Source organism: Diabrotica virgifera, chromosome 8 (assembly GCF_917563875.1).
Source record: "Diabrotica virgifera virgifera chromosome 8, PGI_DIABVI_V3a".
Classification (NCBI taxonomy): domain Eukaryota; kingdom Metazoa; phylum Arthropoda; class Insecta; order Coleoptera; family Chrysomelidae; genus Diabrotica; species Diabrotica virgifera.
This window is the reverse complement of record NC_065450.1, coordinates 22,051,645-22,073,063: the sequence shown is the minus strand read 5'-3', so window position 1 is coordinate 22,073,063 and position 21,419 is coordinate 22,051,645. Positions and strand designations below refer to the sequence as shown.

The 21,419-nt window shown below is 35.7% G+C and overlaps 1 protein-coding gene across 4 annotated transcripts in view; it reads right to left on the bottom strand.

Moving 5' to 3' along the window:
• LOC114333317 (poly(rC)-binding protein 3) overlaps nucleotides 1–21,419 on the bottom strand; it is a 754,646-nt gene that overhangs the window by 120,380 nt on the left and 612,847 nt on the right. For 2 of the 4 annotated variants that reach the window (XM_050658847.1, XM_050658846.1), the window contains 3 exons: nucleotides 18,342–18,458; nucleotides 13,718–13,975; nucleotides 6,821–7,123 (listed from right to left, as the gene is read on the bottom strand). In XM_050658847.1, the coding sequence (XP_050514804.1) occupies nucleotides 6,821–7,123; nucleotides 13,718–13,975; nucleotides 18,342–18,458 (678 nt within the window). The remainder of the gene's footprint in view (nucleotides 1–6,820; nucleotides 7,124–13,717; nucleotides 13,976–18,341; nucleotides 18,459–21,419) is intronic. The other 2 variants (XM_050658849.1, XM_050658848.1) reach the window with 1 other exon arrangement.

Here is a 21,419-nt window from a genome sequence, read left to right as displayed (position 1 = left end):
TTCTCTGCAACCCCAAGCTATCAGTCGCAATAAGATTGAGAACACTAAAGTGTTATGGTGGTATATGTGGTCTCTATTACCTGGCTGTGAGACCTGGACATTAAAACAGTATGACGTCAACAAACTGAATTCATTCGAAATGTGGATGTACCGCCGATGCTAAGAATAAGCTGGACTAGCAGAACTACGAATGAAGAAGTACTGGAAATAATGAACACACGTCCTCATCTGGTCAATACAATCAAAATTAGAAAGACTTCATATCTAGGACGCATAATGCGCCATAGAGAATCTCAACAACTCCAGGTAATATAAGGCAAAATCGAAGGTAAAAGGGGTATAGGAAGAAAAAAATCCTGGCTCCGAAACACCAGTGATTGGACCCACACAACAGGGAATGACTTAATTCATCAAGCCCAGAACAGAGAGAAATTTGCCATATTGATCGCCAACCTCAATAGAGAAGGCACTTAGGAGTGCACACTTAGAAGGCACAACATAAAAAAGCTAGTCGATGCCTTAACAATAAAGCATCTTAAGTATCATTTCATACTTACTTGAAGTGTCGTTTTATTCTTACATTTATATTTAGGTACAAACATTACACTCGTTCCTGTGCGATATGTTATTCAATAATTACAAAGTATAATACTAAGAAATAGCTGCATTAAAATACACCTATTATAATTTAAAACACAAAAATGAAAAACAATTTACATAACGAAATAATACCACAATGCAAAAGAGGTTATTGTTATATATTTTTAAAAAATTACCACATTTTAAAAGATTAATTTAAAATATTCGTATTTTTAATAAAATTAGTCTGGGAGGTAGTGTCGCATTTTTACGGTGATTTTAGCACGGATTTTATGAATTTTTTTTGGTAGATAGTACTTGCTTGATAACGAAAATGTTGCAAAAAGCTCTCCGTGTCTTACATCCATAATGGCCTAGTGGTTAGAATACCCGACTCTTGGCTTTCAGCTAGGCGAGTCGGGTTCGATTCCCGACGTCGGAAATTATTTTTGTGTTTAAAATTGACATTTTGATTTGATATTATATTAGTTTTATTATATAGTTTTTATAATACTTCTTTATATTGTGTTGTATAAATGATGAAAACGTGGTATTATAAAAACAATTATTTTTCAAATCCAAATGTCAATTTTAAAAACAAAACGGATTCCGACGCCAGGAATCGAAACCGACTCGTCTGGGTGAAAGCCAGGAGCCAGGTATTCTAACCACTAGGTCATTGTAGATGTAAGGCACGAAGATATATATTTGACATATAAATTGTAGGGTTTTCCCACCTACTTTGTTATACTACATCATTTGTTAATAAGCTTTGGAACAACTGACTATATAAAAAAACAGCCATGCTAAAATGCTCCGGTCAAACTTGACGCTACCTCCCGGACTAAATGGTTGTTTACAATGATTGTAAACCATCACCAGAATCAATAGACCATAAGAACACAATTGCGACTAGGACAAAACGAAGGTAACACGCAAATATGTACATAACACAACATATTTACTAAAACCACTGTTTCGCTACTTACTAAATCGACTTTTATGTTCGTTCCGCCCATTCTGCACAGACTTCACGGCTGCACGTTACTTGAGCAATTATCATAAATCGTTACGTGGATCCCGATACCTAAAATTTAATAAGCGGAAAATAATGATGGCAGAATGGGTTACGTCCTTCCAAAATTCATCTGCAATAATTTGAATTTAGTGATTTTTTATTATCTTGTACAATGTTTCAAGATGAAGCTCAAATTGTATCGGTAATGTGTCTGGTTTAAATTAAAGCAACATAAAGATCATTTGATAATGTTTGTACTATTTATTTAATATAAAAGTAGCCAACGCAACATTACATTCTTAGATAATCTCATAAAATACACTCCAAAAAATGCTCAAACGTTTTCAATACAAAATACACATAGACGGTTGTGTTTCGATTCAATTTGAGTCTCTTACCATCATCATTGTTTTGAGAAAAAACTGGATTTCTACCAGCCAATAGAGCAAGCGGGATTTCGTACCGGATTTGGAACAAATGATCACCTACTGAGCATTAAAACCGTAATAGAAAAGGCTATCGAATACAATCGACCACTGCTTCTGGCTTTTGTAGCTTTCCATGAAGCCTTTGACTCGGTAGAATTTGACAAAATTCTGGAACCACTACAAGCATGCCGATACAAGATTACCGATACACAACGTTAATTTACAATACATACAAGAATGCAACTATGTCGGTGAAGCTACATAAAAACACGGATCATATCCCAATCGGCAGAGGAGTCCATCAGGGCGATACCTTATCGCCTAAACTGTTTACCGCAGTACTAGAATATGCCTGTAAAAAACTTAACTGGGAAGAGAGAGGCCTGACAGAAGATTAACAAATGACGGTAGAAGATTAACAAATTTGAAATTCGCAGGCGACATAGTTTTGTTCTCTGACAACCTCAAGGAGAAGTGTACAATGTTACATGAACTTCAGTTAATGTGTGCCAGTGTGGGGCTTAAAATAAACATCTCCAAAACAAAATTCATGACAAACCTATTACCCAGCGGAAATATCAATACTGAAGACAACGAAGTAGAGCTGGTGAAAAATACATAGAACAAGAAATAAACATCACAAGAGACAACCAAACACGCTAACTACGAAGAAGAATAAACCTAGCATGGGCACTGGCAGCCTATCAAAAACTCAAAGGCATCTTTAAAAGCAATATACCAATTTCTTTAAAACGTAAAACATTTGATCAATGTGTGTGATAACCTATAGTGCCGAAACTTTTGACATTGAGAACTACAACTTCTAAAACGCTGCAAATAGCTCAGAGGAAAATGGAAATTTCAATGCTGATTATATCGCTTCGTGACCGAGTTAGAAATGAAGATTTAAGACGAAGAACAGGAGTTGTAAAACCGATGTAATTTTCCGAATTGCCACACTGAAATAGAACTGGGCCGGACACGTAGCCCGAATCAGTGATTAAAGGTGGACGGAGATATTATTTGAGTGGAAGCTGAGATTAGACAAAAGAAGTAGAAGAGGAAGGCCCCTACTCGTTGGACTGACGATCTCAAGAAAATGTCAAAAAACTGGATGCAAAGGGCTGGGTGATGATGACCATCATCTGGCACGTGTTTCTAGGTCTACCCGTCAACAGGAAGACTTGTAAAATGACTGAACTGAATCAAATTTCAAATTGCACCGACTGGTTCGCAATTTATATTAAAATAATATACCAAAGCATGCCTTTAGCGACCTCAACGAGGAAAGATGAAGTGAGTGTCGACAGTGATTAAGCTGTCAGATTTCAATACGAGTACACTCAAGTCAACGAAAATGAAGAAACAATGTAGGATATTATGTTAAAATTATCTTGAAAAATACAACTAGTGGTTCGCTCTTGAAGTGTGGAGATATATGTACTATAAAGAAAATGTGCAAATCCGCGGAACTAAGGAAGCAAAACACCCAGAACTGGTTTACATATAAATCAGGGTGTGCGGAAGTGATTGTTTTTGAGGACAGTACAAACTGCATAACGTTTTTTTTTGTTAATTTTAGTACAGTATAAGTTTATCTCGCGTCACATAAGTGCAAATTAAGAAATGGACTCTATGCCCTTTTGTCGTTTTGCCACGGACACCGCCACAGACAAGCCACTTGAAAACAAGTCAGCAAGTGGCAGACTCTTCTGGGCAATCATTTAGTATACGTTGACCGCGCGATCGATTTCAACGTAGATACTTCTTCTTCTTCTTCTTATGCAATCCACTAATGGATGTTCGCGATCACGTTTGACCATTTTTCTCTATCCTTGCAGTATGTATTAGGTCTCCTATGTTTCTTAGTCCCGTCCATTGTTTAAAATTACGGAGCCATGACATTTTCTTCCTGCCCACTCCGCTTCTTCCTTCGATCTTTCCTTCAATTAAGGTTTGCAGAAAGTGGTATCTTTCGTTTATAATTAAGTGCCCCAGGTATGCCGTTTTTCTCTGTTTAATTGTGTATAGCAGTTGTCGTTCTGTACCAATTCTTCTCAGGATTTCTTCAATTGATATTCGTACAGTCCAGGGAACTTTAAGGATTCGTCGATAAATCCACGTCTTAAATGCCTCTAGCTTATTCATTGTATTTATTTTTAAAGTCCACACTTCCATGCCATATAGGAGCACCGATCATATATAGCATTTCGTGAATCTTAGTCTTAGGTTCAGGTCAAAGTCAGAGTTCATAAAGACGTTTCTGAATTTCATGAATGCACTTCTGGCCCTTTCTATCCGACATTTAATTTCCATTACAACATCCAGTCCTCACATAGCCAGGTTCCCAGGTACTTAAATTTTCTTACGCGCTCTACATCTTGGTTGTTATATGCTAGTCTTGCATTTTGATGTTGACATAATGTTGATACTAAGTCCCATAGTCCCATGTTCTCGCAATGTTCTCCAATTTTATTAAGAAGGTTTTGGATGTCTTCTATATTGTCTGCTATTAAGACCGAATCATCCGCATATCGTATATTATTAACCCAGGTACCATTTACTTTGATGCCGCTTTCGTATTCCTCAAGAGTTTCCTGGAAGATACTTTCTGAATATAGATTGAACAGTAGTGGGGAGAGAATGCATCCCTGTCTTACACCTCTGAGAATTTTTTGAGCTTGCGTTGTTTCATTATCCACCTTGACGACAGTTGTTTGATTCCAGTAAAGAGCTTCTATGCAGCGAATGTCTTTTTGATCTATGTCAAGTTGTTTTAGTATATGTACGAGTTTATGATGTACTCGATCGAAGGCTTTTCCATAATCTATAAAGCACATTATTACATCTTTCCTTTGATCGTAGCAGTTTTGAGCTAGCACTTGGGTTGCAACTAGTGCTTCCCTAGTACCCAGGCCTTTTCGAAATCCAAATTGTGAGCAACCAATAACCTTATCGCATTTTGTGGAGCGACGTAGATATGGAGCTGTTTATTTCTGGCGTGTATTGACCCCTAGAAACCGCTTAAATGTATGTGACGGGAAATTTGGCTGGAAAACAGGCAGCTTGTTCGCATCGTGCACACAATTTGAAAACACGCAAATGTGCATCGAGCCTTTGAGTCCATTGTTTTCTGCAGTATATAAAGAAATACAGATACAAAAACTAGAATACCTTTCCCACGTGATGAGAGGAACAAAATACCAGCTTCTGTAAAATATCATGTTAGGAAATATTTTAGGAAAGCGTACCGTTTTAAGGAGACGAATGTTATGGCTGTGCAATCTCAGAGATTTGTTTATTTGTTCGTCTAAGCAGCTTTTTAGAGCAGCAGTGAACAGAGTTCAAATAATCATGATGACAGGAAAGAATACAGCACTATAAGAAGAAGGTAATTTCAAAACGAAATATGACAAGAGTGGTACCTTCAGAAAGAAATAGCCTACTCATAGAGTGAAAATATCGCATTGATGATATATGAAGCGAGATCAATAAGTGTGTAAAGCATCGCATACTTGCTAAATCAACACAAGAATGTTTTCTTTAAAATATTAAGAACTTTTTAATTTATGTATGTCTTCGGTGATCTGACAAATTTTCAGAACAAATCTTTCTAAACGTTGTTTTGATATTGTTGCGAAAATAAAATAGAATAGAAACGAATTATAATAGACGCTTATACTGTGCAAAACAGTAAAGATACCAGTGTAAAAATTCCTTAGGTCTGCAAATACATTAGAATGGCCTATCCGAAACAATAGCAGCCAATGTGTAGAATTATAACTACAACGAAAAGTTGGGGGTTAATGTGTAACAATAAAACTCCAACTAATTATGGGAACCATTTGTTTGACTTCATCTAGCTCAGTCACTCAGAGTAAGTTCGTCTTATCTTAATTGCAAACTGAAAAATAAGTTAACCTCACTTGATGATAAGTAAAACTGAGAAACTGAGGTAGACGATGCCTTAAACAATTAGCTGCCACAGTTAGTTAGAGTTTAATTGTTACACATTGGCGCCTTGTTCTGATGCGTTGTTCGAATGTTATACATTGGCGCCTAACGTGGGGAATATACACCATAGACATTATGGTTAAGTTAGTTATAGGAAAAATAATCAAAATAAGTGAAAGATTAAACAGAATATTTAGTGAATAGAAAAATTGAGCGCCAACTATTTGGAAGAAAAATAGTAAAACAAATTGATAGATGATAATGATAGAATGATAATGAATAATATTGATAGAAATTGGAATGAAATAGTTATTTAAATAAAAATAAAAAACATGTGACGTTTATAACGATAGATACGGTTAGATCACCAAAAACCAAAATAAATGAGCGTTCAATGCGCTTTGAGAGATGACAAACAAATATGACACAAAACGGGTTGGACATTAACAATCGACCGATTTAACTATCGAGTAATTGGCATCGCACTGGCGTAAACATGTTTATATTTGTACGATTTTTATAAAAGACGTAATTATTTAATAAAAATTTGACGCTCAATATTTTTCATTAACAGAATTGGTTTATGAACTGTTTCAAAGGTATTTACATATTTACTTCTATTATGTAAACCAGACACATTACTAATAAAAGTGGCTCCATTCTTGGTTCGTGCAGGTTTTGAAAGGGAACCACATTATTCTGGTGGTCACTCCAGGTCCATAGTATAAAAGTGGTTTGGTAAGGTGCAAAACAAGTGGTTTTACTGGACAAAGGTTCCAGTCTACGATAGTACAACATATTGGAGGGGAAGACAGGGGGAGTACCAATACGATTAACTTACATCTGGCAAGAGATGCGCGGGCGGAAGGGCGGCCTGCAAGTGTCCGTTCTTGAGCGGCTCAAAAGCAGCAAGAAGCTGCGCCGGGGCAGCCGCTGCTGTCAGCGGATGGCAAAATGGCAGAGGGTGGGGGGTAGGATGGGCGGGAGCGAATAAGGGGGGCATTACTGTTGAGCTACTTACGTCTGTATGGGCGGGAACGGCGTAGTTGCCTTGGATAGTGTAGGCCTGTCCACCGGCTAGGATTACGGGACCACCTACTTGGGGTTTGGGGCGGTAAGGGATGGTTGCTCCTTTGGGAGGGGACTGAAACAAAAACATAAAAAAAATAAGAGGAATTCTTTGTACAATAATCATTCAGTAGCTACACCACGTTCATTCCCAAGCTAACCAAGACATCACGGTTTCAGACTGTTAACCAAATTAATATGTAACTAATGACAAGCTGCGACGATACCACACACCCACCGATCAATATGACCTCGAGCTTGTCTTGGGAGTGAATGTAGTATAGTAGATATTTAAATACAATGAGTTAAATATAAATAGAACATCAAATAAAATTTAGGATTCACATGAATTTACTTCATTTTACTTTTTTTGGTAGTGTCCCTGCTTTTTTGTATGCCGTGCTTGTTTGCAAGTGTTGATTATTGTCTTATTAACAAGTTGAAATGTTTCTCGGTCGGCAGCTATATGAAATAATTTCTCGACCGTTCGACGTGTCCATTGACTAATGTTACGTAGCCATGGCAGATGTTTTCTTCCAACCCAGCGTTTTCCTTTGATTTTGCCCTGAATGATCTATCGGAGTAGGCAATATTTAGGTCCTCTCATTATATGACCGAAGTATTGAACCTTTCTCATTTTTATGATGTAAATCAATTCTCGCTCTTTATGCATGGTCTCTAGCAGACGTTCGTTAGATATGTGTGTGGTCCACGGGATTCTTATTTTGTTAAGATTTTGCTATTTTTGTTATCCAGGTTTCACATCCATAAAACAAAACGGACCAGACGTAGCACTTCAATTCTCTTAGACGTGGGGTTAACGACAGACTTCTACTACACAATACAGAACGAAAGTCATAGTCCGTTCTTTAACGGTAAAATATTGCAAAACCTCTAGATTTTAAAGAACCGCATGGATTGACATGAAATTTGGCATACACATAGCTAATAAGTCAAAGAAAAAAAGTGATATTGTGCTGATATGTACTTTTGCCTCGGGGGTGCTTTTCACCCCCGAAAATTATTCGTCCAAAGTAAGTCCGGAAATTGATAAACTAACTAATTTTAAGTAACTTTTGTTCTATAGAGTTTTTTCACTAAGTCAAAGCTTTTTTTAAACACTTTAAAAAAGTTATACATAATGGGTTTTCCCCTAAAAGTGCTTAATTTTTTGGATATTTCACTTCAATTATTCTATTTGAAATTTGGTGAATATGAATCTATTTTTCATTGGCTATAACTCTGCTTTTACGAGGTCCAGAGACCTAACGCGTACATCATTTTTTTTACTTTTTTACAGGCTATATTTTTGCTAAAAACGTTTTTTTCGACAAAATACTTACTTTTTGACTTATTTGCGAAAAACCGTCTAAAAATGTAGTTATTTTGTTGAAAAAGAACATATTCACTCGCAAATAACTCGAAAAGTGTTGATTTGGCGAAAAAGCTCTATAGAGCAAAAGTTACTTAAAATTAGTCAGTTTATCCATTTCCGGACTTATTTTAGACTTATATTTTTTCACCCCCAAGAGGGGGTGAAAGTCACCCCCAGGGCAAAAGCACACATCGGCACCATATCACTTTTTTTCTATCCGTATGCCAAATTTCATGTCAATCCAAGCGGTTCTTTAAAATTTAGAGCAAAAACCGTGAAAGAATGGACTATTAATAAAGCTTTTCGTACAAGTTCTATTCTGGTCGAAATTTCCTCATCACTTTCAACCCTGCAGTCAATCGAGCAATACAAATATCTACAGCGGTCCACCCTATCCAGGATTTTATTATATAATTTTAGCAAGTACTGAGTCTTCGATATTAATTTTTCCGACCACCATCCATTTTGTTTTCTTTGCGTTGATTGTTAAGCCCTTTGCAGTACATTCGTTGTTTACAGCGTTCAACAGGGTTTGAAGCTCTACTAGACTATCTGCCATTATGGCAGTGTCATCTGCGTATCTGATGCTATTAATAATTTCACCACCCATTTTAACACGTTCGTGACGCTTATTTAACGCTTTTTAAAAAATTGGTTCGGGGTAGACATTGAATAATGTCGGCGACATAACACACCCTGTCTGACACCACACTTAATAGAAACTTTAGCTGAAGCTTAGTACATATTAAGAAACTTGTATTTAGAAGCTGAGTGGTATTCCCATTGTTCTATATTTTTCTTTCCATCTTTAGTTTATATTTTAAATAAAGTGGGGGTCAGGCCACATCCTAGCTTTAGTCCCTGTTTTTATTTTTGTTATGGGTTGATTGTAGAGTACTTTGACGGCTTTTATTAATTCTATACTAACTTTCGTGCTTTACATTGATTGCCACAGCTTCTTCCGTGGAACGCTATCGTAGGTTTTCCGTAGGTTGATAAACAACAAACATGTGTTTCTTGGTTCTGTGCCATCTTTTTCTTCTTCTGAGTTAAGGAGAAAATGTGGTCAATAGTGGATCGACCCGTACGAAATCCTGCTTGTTCTTCTGCTTCAGAATCTAAATATTCTTTCTCGATTCGATTTTTCAAAACCTTTCCATATATTCTACTGATAGATCCGCTTACAGCTATTGCTAGGTAATGTTCACAATTGTTTTTTTATCACCCTTTTTGTGTATAGTACTAAAATAACGAATATAGTTCCTTCCGTTCTTAAGCAATTCTCCCGGTATATCCCCTGGTCCAGGTGCTTTGTTCCTCTTCAGCTGTTTAGATACATTTTTAATTTCTTCTGTTTTTAATCTTATTGGCGAGCCTACTATTGCCCTTCTATCTTCGTTTTGGTTTCCATGTTGTTGAAATTCGACTCTATTCTCTACCAAAAGTTCTTTGAAATACTCTTCCGAGTCTTCAGGTTTTATGATCTGTATTATGTATTTATTCTTTTCTTAATTTTTTTTATCAATTTCCAGCTTTCTGTGCTTCTGGTTCCTCCTAATTAGATAAGTATGTATTCGTTGACAGTTTCCTTCCTAAGACTCGTTCTTCTTCTTAGAAATCTTTCTTTGTACATCTGCTTGTTTTTCTTTATATTTTATTTTGTCTTGAAATTGGGAAAATGTATTTTACATTATATTTTTTCCTCAACTTCGTTATCCCAACAGTATGGTTTGTTTACCTTGGTTTTTATGTAGTATCCCAGTACTTCAAATGCTGTTTGGTGTAATCAGTTTTTTATATGTTCCTTGTTGAATTATCCCTACAAAAACTTAACTGTTCTTAAGCGGGCTTAATAAACTTATCCGCCTATAGTTATCAAATTTAAAGAAAACAAGTTGTACAGTTTTTATAAATCATTTTATACATCTTCTATCATAGCATGTTCTGTAAAGCGTTCAATCTATTACCAGCTTTTTGGTTTTGAAGGATTAATAAAAGTAGGTAGGTATATTAGTATTTACATCTATAAGGGTTTGTGTTGTGACTATCAAATAGTAGTTTAAAAATTAATTTTATATGGGTTTCAGAACCCTATCTAAATCTAATAGTTTAATACACGATGGTTCAAAAATTAGCACAGAAGCAAATAACTGTTACAATTCCTTACAAAATAAATACACTGCGCGTCATTTAAACAACCTAAAATGTTTAGCACTGCTTTAACTTTTACGAATCTTACAAGAAATTGACTGTCTTTAGATGTTTGTGTAATGTTTAAGAATATATACTGAACCAGTATGCAATTATTTCTTAAATAAAAAATCAAAAAAAATATGATTTTATTGGAATATTAAAAAAATAACATTGTACATTTCTTCCGTTTTCTTTATAAAAATTACAATAAAGTCGTGATTTTTATTATTCTGTGTTACCACCTATATTTTGAATTACACTCCCCATTCGACTTGGCACTGACTTGGTCAAATTCTGGTGTTGTCTTGAGGAAAAGCTTTCCATTCTTCCATCAGCGCCAACCAAAGCTGCTCACGATTTATTGGAGAAGGTATTCTGTTTCTTACTCTTCGTTTGAGTTGGTCCCAAACATGCTCAATCAAAGTCAAGTCTGGGCTTTGAGTCGGCCAATTCATTTTCGACACATCGACGGTTTCCAGGTATTGAGTTACCATCTTGGCTACGTGTGGCCGCACATTGTCTTGCCTGAAAATAAAGTCTTCGTTTGTCTTCTACAAACCCAGCAAAAGGCATTGGAGGCTTGTCTAGAATTTCTGTAATGCATCGGTTAGCATTCAACGCTCTTCTATCAATAAACACAAGATCAGCAGGCCTTCGAATGAAATGCCTTCCCAAACATTACCCAACCTCCTCCAAAAGCAACACGTGCTTGTTGAACACAAGCAGCATATCGTTCCCCACGTCTTCTGTATGTTTTAATGCGAACATCTGAGCTATAAAGAACCATCCTGGACTCATCACTAAACAAAACATTTTTCAATCTTCTATCGTCCAATGCTCGTGGTCTCTAGCAAACTGAAGTTGGCGTTGTCGATGTGCTGCTGTTAACAAAGGTCCTGTTGCTGGACAGCGAGCCCTTAGACCAAATTCCCTCAACCTTCTTCTCACGGTAGAAGTGCTTATTGTCCGTTTGAAAATTATTGATAGCACAGTTTTTACGACGCAGGTTATTGGTATTGTATGTTGCATTGTATTCAAAGTTTATGACTTCGAAGCTAAAAAAACACAGTTCAGTAGCTACAACTGTCACCAGCAGTGGACGGCAAAGGTGCTACAAAATAACAGCTCGTCAGCATCCGGGTATTTAAAATAATCAATTCCATTTTCAGTGGCACAACTATCAAATTACAATAATATCTGTTTATACCCGCACACAATCTAATCGTCGACATATACACTTCTTCTTCATAAAGTGCACACTCCTCAGTGGAGGTTGGCTACTACAATTATTGCAGACTCTTCTCTATCTTCAGTTGTTCTTATCAGCTGTACCTGTCTATTGTCGGATGTTTATTAGCCACGATAGTCTTTTCCTTCCTAGTCCTCTTTTTCCCTCGATCTTTCCTTTCACTATAGGTTGAGCATATTGGTACTTACTATTTCTCAGTATGTGGCCTAGGTATGATGTTTTTCTAACTTTCACTGCGTTGAAAAGTTCTCTTTCCTATTCTATTCTATGCAGCAGTTCTTCGTTTGAGGTATTGATTTCCATGAAATTTTAAGGATTCTCCGGTAGATCCACATTTCAAAGCCCTTCAATTTATTTACGGTTGATGTTTTAAGGGTCCATGTCTCAACTGCATAGCGCAGAGTTCACCAGAAGTAGCATCTCGATAAACGTAATCGAGTTTCAAAGAGCAGTTTTTTTATTTTTCGAAAGATTTTCTGGTCTGTTGTATTCTCGATCTTATTTCTAGATCAGGATTAGGCTGCTATCGATCCAACATCCCAGGTCCTTAAATCTATTGACCTGTTCTAAAATGTGCCCATTTATTGTGTAGGGTTGAGGTACGTTTTGGTTTTTTCGGATTGACATCACTTTGGTTTTTTTAATGGTTATTTTTTCATACCAAATTGCTCACAGGTCGAGTTGGTCTTGTCGATGAGTCATTTTAGACCCGTCGGAATCCGCAATCAACACTGTATCATCGGCGTATCTCATACTGTTGATATTTACGCCGTTCACCTTGACTTCATCCTTGGAATCTTCCAGTGCCTCTACAAATAGAAACTCGGGAGTAAACATTAAACATTAGGGTTAACAGAACACATCCTATTCTAACTCCCATCCTAATTTCTACTTCTGCGGATGTGGAACTTTCGATTCTAACTCCAGCGTTTTGGTTCCAGTACAAGTTTTTTAGTAATTTGATGTCTTAAACCATCTAAACCGACTTCTTGCAAATGTTCTAATAGTAGATCGTGTCTACTCTATCAAATGCCTTTTCGAAGTCCATAAAGCATATAAATATATCTTCCTGTTGGTCGTAGCATTTTTTGTCGAAAACTAGTAAATTTAACAGGGATTCTTTCGTTCCCACGACGGCTCTGAATCCAAACTGATCGTCTCCGATGATTGTTTCGCATTGTCTATAGCTTCGATTATGTACGACTTTTAATAGGACTTTTACTGCAAGACTCGTAAGGCTTATCAGACGAAACTCGTTGTAATTTTGTGTGTTTGGTTTTTTTTGGTAGTAAGATGAATGTTGACTCTAGCCAGTCTTGGGGTATTTTTCCTTTATCGTAAATACGAATAAATAAAAGGACAAATATTTTGATATTTTCTTCGTTGATTAATTTTAACGTCTCTGGGTATATTCCATCTGGGCCTGGGCTTTTTTTGTTTTGAGTTGATTAATTGCATTTATAATTTCAGATTTCAGAATTGCTGGCCCTTAGTTGTTATTTTACAATCTTCTCGGTTCTTCTCGTATGCCATTAAAAAGAATTTTGATAAAGTTTTCCCATTCTTTCAGTTTATCTTCCGTTGATTCTAGCAGTTTGCCATCCATGTTTAATATGGTGTGAAAAGTTGTTGTCTTGATAGTCGATGTAAACTCCTTTTACATAAATTTAATTACCTTTTTATGTAAATTAAAATTAAAACTTATACACGCTGTAGATAATCAGATGAAATGTCTTCACCTTATAGGAAACATAGATCGGCATAGATAGATTAACACTTGTAAAAGAGCACAAATCGTTATTTAAACTACCAATTTTGAAACCATCGTTTATTAGACTATTAATTTAACTCACCTCGAGCATAACATTACATATATGATAAATGCATTGCGTAATTGCTTCTCCGGTACCAGAAATAGTGACAGCTCTCTCGGTAGAGTTGGGTAACATCTCAGAGGCTACTTGTATCGACGCTCCAGTTACTTCTCTTATTTCTTTTATTTTGGACCCTGCTTTTCCAATTAAAGAGCCGCATTGGCTGGCTGGAACTACTAGGCGTAGTGTGATTGGAGGACGTGGTACCGAGCTGCTACCACTATTGATCTCCTGAAACTGAAAAGAATTGATAAATATCGATATTTTATTTGATCAGTAGGAGGTGAGTTAATGGGGATAAGTTTATTATTTACATTGCCAATATATTTACGATTCAAGAAAAAGCTTATGAATACAACATAACTATATAATATATTATGTAGCAAAATAAACAGTACTTAAATGAATATTGAAATGTTTATGATTATTTATATATCTAGTATAGTATTCATGATATGCGAAAAGTGCTCTGCACAAGAGATCTGAAGTTAGAGATAAGAGTAAGGTTGGCTAGGTGCCACGTTTTCTTGACTTTGTTTTACGGAATGGAAGCTTGGACCTTGAATGCGGCATCAATGAAAAATCATTTGAGTTGTGGGTGTATAGAAGAATTCTGAAACTATCATGGACAGAACACGTCACAAACAAAGAGGTTCTAAAAAAGATGTACAAAGAAATGAAAGTCTTAAATACAATGAAAACCAGAAAATTGGAATACCTCGGACATATTACACGTGGAGAGAGATACAACTTGCTCCGACTCATTCTGCAGGGAAAAAGAAGCATAGGGAGACGAATAATATCGTGGCTGCGCAACCTGAGAGAATGGTACTGTTGTACATCAAATTAATTTTTCAGAGCAGCCGTCTCTAAAGTCTGAATTGCTATGATGATTGCCGACCTCCGTCGCGGAGATGGCACTTGAAGAAGATACATGATATAGCCTTGCAAACATAATCTCGACGACGCACGTTCCCGATAAAACAGATGTTAAAGATGCCCTCTGGCCAGTGGCGGATCTACGGGGAGGGAAAATGAGGAAAATTCCTCCCCAACAAGATCCAAAATTACAGAAAAAAAAATGGTTTAAACATAAAAATATATTAGCTGACATGAAACCGAAACTACAGAAAGACAAATTCAACCCAATAAACACGCTAGTTAGGAAAATTAAGGGAGCTTAATGCCTATAAGTTATTATTTATGTAAAAGACTCTGTTTTTTCAATCTAATGGCATATAAAACAACATGTTACTCTACATCCCACCAGAATGAAAACAATGGGAACCTTCTCTGGTTACACCTCCGAGGCTTCTACAATTTGCAAGCCATAACGGATGCTGAGACTAAGGAAGATGAGGGAATTTTACAATTTATAATTCACGTCCCATCTGCTCAGCGCGGTAAAGTCGAGAATGGTTACCTTCGTACTCCAATCAGAGTAAACATATAAATCAAAAATGAATAACCATTTTCAATTTTGTTGCAAAACGAAAATACAGCCGCATCATATTCTAGTCCAATCAGAGAGTGCAGCAAGCACCTCTACCGGTTTCGAAACTTATTAGTCTCTCATCAGGAGGCACATATGCTGCTCCCTCTGAACCAACCTAAACAAACCCCGGCGTGCAGTCACGGATTGCAACGAACGAAATGGCATAGATGGCCTAGCGGCAACTGCTAGCAAAGACTAAGTTTTCAATCTAATGTCATATAAAACAACATAATGTTACTCTACGTCCCACCAGACTGAAAACAATGGGAGCCTTCTCTGGTTACACCTCCGAGGCTTCTACAATTTGCAAGCCATAACGGATGCTGAGACTAAGGAAGATGGACTTTTACAATTTATAAATCACGTCCCATCTGCTCAGCTCGGTAAAGTTCCAACGAAAATGATTCCCTTCGTTCTCCAATCACAGTAAACATGTAAATCAAAAATGAATAGCCATTTTCAATTTCGTTGCAAAACGAAAATACAGCCACATCATATTCTAGTCCAATCAGAGAGTGCAGCCATTCTCGGGAAGGGACCATCTCGAGAGGGAACCATTCTCGTTGGAACTTTACCGCGCTGAGCAGATGGGACGTGAATTATAAATTGTAAAATTCCCTCATCTTCCTTAGTCTCAGCATCCGTTATGGCTTGCAAATTGTAGAAGCCACGGAGGTGTAACCAGAGAAAGTTCCCATTGTTTTCAGTCTGGTGAGATGTAGAGTAACATTATGTTGTTTTATATGCCATTCGATTGAAAACTTAGTCTTTTGCTAGCAGTTGCCGCTAGGGCATCTATGTCATTTTGCTCGTTGCAATCCGTGATTGCACGCCGGGGTTTGTTTTAGTTGGTTCAGAGAGAGCAGCATATGTGCTTCCTGATGAGAAACTAATAAGTTTCGAAACCGGTAGAGGTGCTTGCTGCACTCTCTGATTGGACTAGAATATGATGCGGCTGTATTTTCGTTTTGCAACGAAATTGAAAATAGTTATTCATTTTTGATCATTATTTATGTCTTTTATGTAATCTGAGTTTCTCTTTTTTTATGTCTTTTGGTTGGTTTTTCATTGGAAGTTCCCCCCAAATTTTTCCTTCCAGGGCTAATTTCTAGATCCGCCACTGCCTCTGACACGAAAACATCTTTAATTCTAGTCCGCAATTCCGAAATGGCAGACGGTGGATCTGTCTGACTCCTTTAGCATTCCCCATATGTACGCATTTGGTGGCGTTAGTTCTGGTAAGTGGTAACTCCCAAAATGATCGAGCAGTATTCGAAGAGACTCCCTGGCAGTGACAGGTTTTCCCGTCCTGCTGAAACCATTGTTGATTTTGAGCTTAGACCGTTTTCATGATCTTTTCCGTATGATCGAAAATAGTACTTCACCATAATTTTTTTCTGCAAAACTGAGAACCATTCTGAAGCACCTAACATTATCACGATATTCACATACGTTATAACGACGTTCGGAAACCACTCAGTACGTTTCGGCTTATGACACATACAAATTTGAGGCATACGAATTTCAGTGCTGTTTATTTTGCCGCATACCGTATATATATAGACTTTAAACAAGCTTTTGATAGTGTGAACGGAGACAAAATGCTGGAAGACTTTCGTAATCGAGGTATACCTAAAGGCACGTAGGTATCCATTACGTTGGTGCTCCGTGTAACTGCTCCAATCGATACGGCATGCGCTCCTCTACATATAAACCGACACCGATTGGATCGCCGAGGGTGAGCGTCGCTCCGGGAACACCAACGTATCCACTATACGGAGCACCGAGCACCAACGTAATGGATATGTGCCTTAAGAAATATATCAGCCTCATAAAAATGACGTTGCAGGGTTCAAAAGCCGCAGTCAGAGCAGATGGAGAACTGACTCCCGTGTTTGACATCAACATGGGAGTGAGACAGGGAGACGCTCTATCAACCATTTTATTCAACCTTGTTATTGGGGCAGTCATCAGAAAAACCAAAGTAACCGGCCATATAAACACCAAAACAGTACAAATTACTGCATATGCAGACGATGTAGCTACCATTAGTAGGAACAGGCCACGACTAAAACGAAGTACATGACCGTCAAAAGAACACCTGACAATCAAAATATCGCAATAGACAACTATACTATTGAACGTGTGAATGCCTTCACATATCTGGGCACAGAAATCAATCAGAAGAATTCCGTAATAAATTAATGCACCTATTTCCAGCGGGAATCGTACATACTATGCTAATAAAAGATAGATGACATCGAAATTATTAGACAAACGAACCAAAATGACTATCTACAGAACATTGAATAGACCCGTAGTAACCTATGGTTGTGAAACCTGGGTAATGACGAAAAAAGATGAAGCCCAACTCAGGACATTTGAGAGAAAAATACTGAGAAAAGTATATGGCCCGGTGCAAGAGGAAGACGCCATATGGAGAAATAGGAGAAACGACGAGGTTAATGAATTGAGTGAAGGTTATGATATTGTAAGATTTAAAAATCCACAAGGAAAAAGTTTTCCTGTAGTTGGCTGTATACCATGTGATACAAAAAACAATAAATCCTGTATAAAAGGTATATTTAAAAAACCCTCAAAAGGGCCACATCAATTCATATAACTAGTTTTCGACTGGTTTACCAGTCATCATCAGTGCTTACGTGCAATGTACATGCTTAACTACCAAGATAGTATTACGCAAAAATATGTGGGTCAAAGCCCAATAAAAGTAGTCCGTCAAGGAAACATAGGTATACAATGCTACATTAAGCCTGGATGTTTAAAATATTATCTAATTTGCCCTAGGTAACATCTGAGATCTAGGTATGACTTGTTCACATGTTGGAAGTGAGACGGCAAGTCTCACTTCTAACTCTCACTTCCCACTTTTTTTTTATTGTAAGATTTGTGAAAAGTCAAAGACTGTCATGGCTGACACATGTACAGAGACAAGACGATGCAAAAACAACAAAGAAAATATTACAATGGAAGACAAAAAAAAGGAAGGCACAGAACCATACCCATCATTGCATGCTCGTTAAATAATATACTATTTTTAACACTAATAAAATAATTAATACTTAATTAAATGTAATATAATCTTACCTCCTCGAATTTTTTACATATTAATGTAAAAGCTTTAAAAATTGCATTTGTTGATCCTATGACTGTAACAATTCTTTCCGGACACGATCCATCGGAAATATTTATTTTGGCACCACTCTGAAAACAAAAAACCAGATATTAATTATCTCATTCAGTACTTTCTACTACGTATATAAAAAAGTGACAAGAGCAATTTTATTGATGGAATCGAATCTTATGATTGTAAATATTATTAATAATATAGGTATGCAAAGTCCGCAGAGTGTGCTACTTTTTTTTATAAACAAAATGGCGCCCGAAAATCGTGTTTTTTTTTCAATTTTTGATCTATAACTCCAAAGATTTTCACTTTACACCACAAACACCCAAATAAAAATTCACCGTAACTAAATTCTGCATAGGGACGTCTTTTTCCCGATTTATTTCGACGAAAATTTTCCCCGGAAAATGCGGGGTTTTTCAACAAAATCTTTAATTTTCAACTAAAATTTTAGATAAGTAATTGTTTATCAATAATTAAATAACTTGGCAATATAAAAGCTCTTTTCGTATAGATTATAATTCCAGAAGCCGGTGGAAACTGAATGAGCAGTTTAGCAACAATTGAATTGTTAATTAAAAATTTACGGTCGCTATAATACCCACAATAATTATGATACATAAGAATAACTATGATTTTTGTATAAAAAGACACTGTACCTATCTAATGTACTTCACAGAATTGAAATTGAACTATTTAAGCGGCCGCAGGAATATTTTAAAATTGTAAACAATTATTTGGCTTATAAACAAATAGAATATCTCGGGAAATATTAAATTAAATCATGAAAACGGCATTGAAAAAAAAGCGGCAGACGCTTCTTAAAAAAAAACGTTTAATTGTGATGAGTGGTTCCTGAGATACAACCGCTCAAAGTTGACCGGCATTTACGGCAAAGATATAAACAATTGGATCATAATTTTCGAACCATCACCTTTTTATTTTTGTCCTCTTACTCCGCACCAATTTTCATATCTTTAAAATACTCATAACATATTATTATTATAATAAAAACTATTGATATTACTAGTGAAAATTGCCAAAAATAGCAAAATTTCAATCAAAAATTATGTTTGAGAAAATATAATCTCAAAGTTAAAAATCTACCATATAACTAACGCATTATTAAATGTCAAACTTGCTTTTGTTTTGTTATAATAAATTAATTTATTGATTATAACAAAAATTTTTAATTTGTTTAAATAATTATACAGCTTTCAAATGAGAATATTTGTGTTTTTAACGGTAAAAGGTACACTTGTAGTAAGTTTACCAAAAAAAGTCTACAACTGAAACAAATATGTAGTTTTCTTTTCTTATAAATAAATTAATCTATTATAACAAAACAAAAGCAAGTTTGACATTTAATAATCCGTTAGTTAGATGGCTCTATTCGAGTTACTTGGGAACAAAAAAAAAGAATGAAGGAAATTGCTCCATGGGAATCCGAGAAAATGCATTTTTTTAACGTATAAAAATTTTGAACTTTGAGATTACATTTTCTCCAACCTAATTTTTGATTGAAATTTTGCTATTTTTGTCAATTTTCACTCGTAATATCGATAGTTTTTATTATAATAATAAATGTTATGAGTATTTTAAAGATATGAAAATTGGTGTGGAGAAAGAGGACAAAATTTAAAAGGTGATGGTTCGAAAATTATGATCCTATTCTTTATATCTTTGCCGTAAATGCCGGTCAACTTTGATCGGTTGTATCTCAGGAACAACTCATCACAATTAAACGTTTTTTCTTTTAAAAGAAGCGTCCTGCCGCTTTTTTTTCAATACCGTTTTCATTATTTAATTTAATTGAATATTTCCCGAGATACTCTAATTGTTTATAAGCCAAAAAATTGTTTATAATTTTAAAATATTCCCGAGGCCGCTTAAATAGTCCAATTTCAATTCTGTAAAGTACATTAGAGAGGTACAGTGTATTTTTATACAAAAATCATAGTTATTCTTTTGTATCATAATTATTGTGGTTATTGTAGCGACCGTAAATTTTTAATTAACAATTCAATTGTTGCTAAACTGTTCATTCAATTTCCATCGGCTTCTAGAATTATTATCTATACGAAAAGGGCTTTTATATTACCAAGTTATTTTATTGTTGTTCTGAAGCTATTTCCTTGTGGCATTTTTATAATCAACTATTTTCAACGAGAAATAAGCCACAATTAAAAAAAAAATGATTTTATTAACGTTTCGACGCCCAAGTCGGGTGTCGTTGTCAAAATACAAAATATGTAATACTAAATTAAACAAAAATGTTGTTGCTAAGTAAAAAATTCTTCTAATAATTTATTTAATCTGACTCATTTATATTGGCAATTCAGACATGTATTATACATTTTAAAGTAGAATACTTTAAAATGATATTGCCAATATTGATGAGTTGCGTTCCTGGGACGACTTTACTAAAAGATAGTTCATTTGATTACATGATTTATTATTATATATTAGATTTGAGAGTAAACTAAATGTAACCCAAATACTTACGATGTCGGGATAGTATCACGAGGGTTTTCCTGGTTTTCCCTCGTGATTTACTATGGAGTTTCTAACGCGAGAATTTTACTGCACCGTTGCATTTGGTTGTCTTTTTAAAGACAGATCACATCCTATGATTTTTTGTGGCGGATATTCTTGAGTTGGGTTGATTTCATGTAATCAAATGAACTATCTTTTAGTAAAGTCGTCCTAGGAACGCAACTCATCGATATTGGCAATATCATTTTAAAGTCTTCTACTTTAAAATGTATAATACATGTCTGAATTGCCGATATAAATGAGTCAGATTAAATAAATTATTAGAAGAATTTTTTACTTAGCAGCAACATTTTTGTTTAATTTAGTATTATTTTGTATTTTGACAACGACACCCGACTTGGGCGTCGAAACGTTAATAAAATCTTTTTTTTTGGTAAAATTGTGGCTTATTTCCCATTGAAAATAGTTAAGTTATTTTATTATTGATAAACAATTAATTATCTAAAATTTTAGTTGAAAATTAAAGATCTCTATGCAGAATT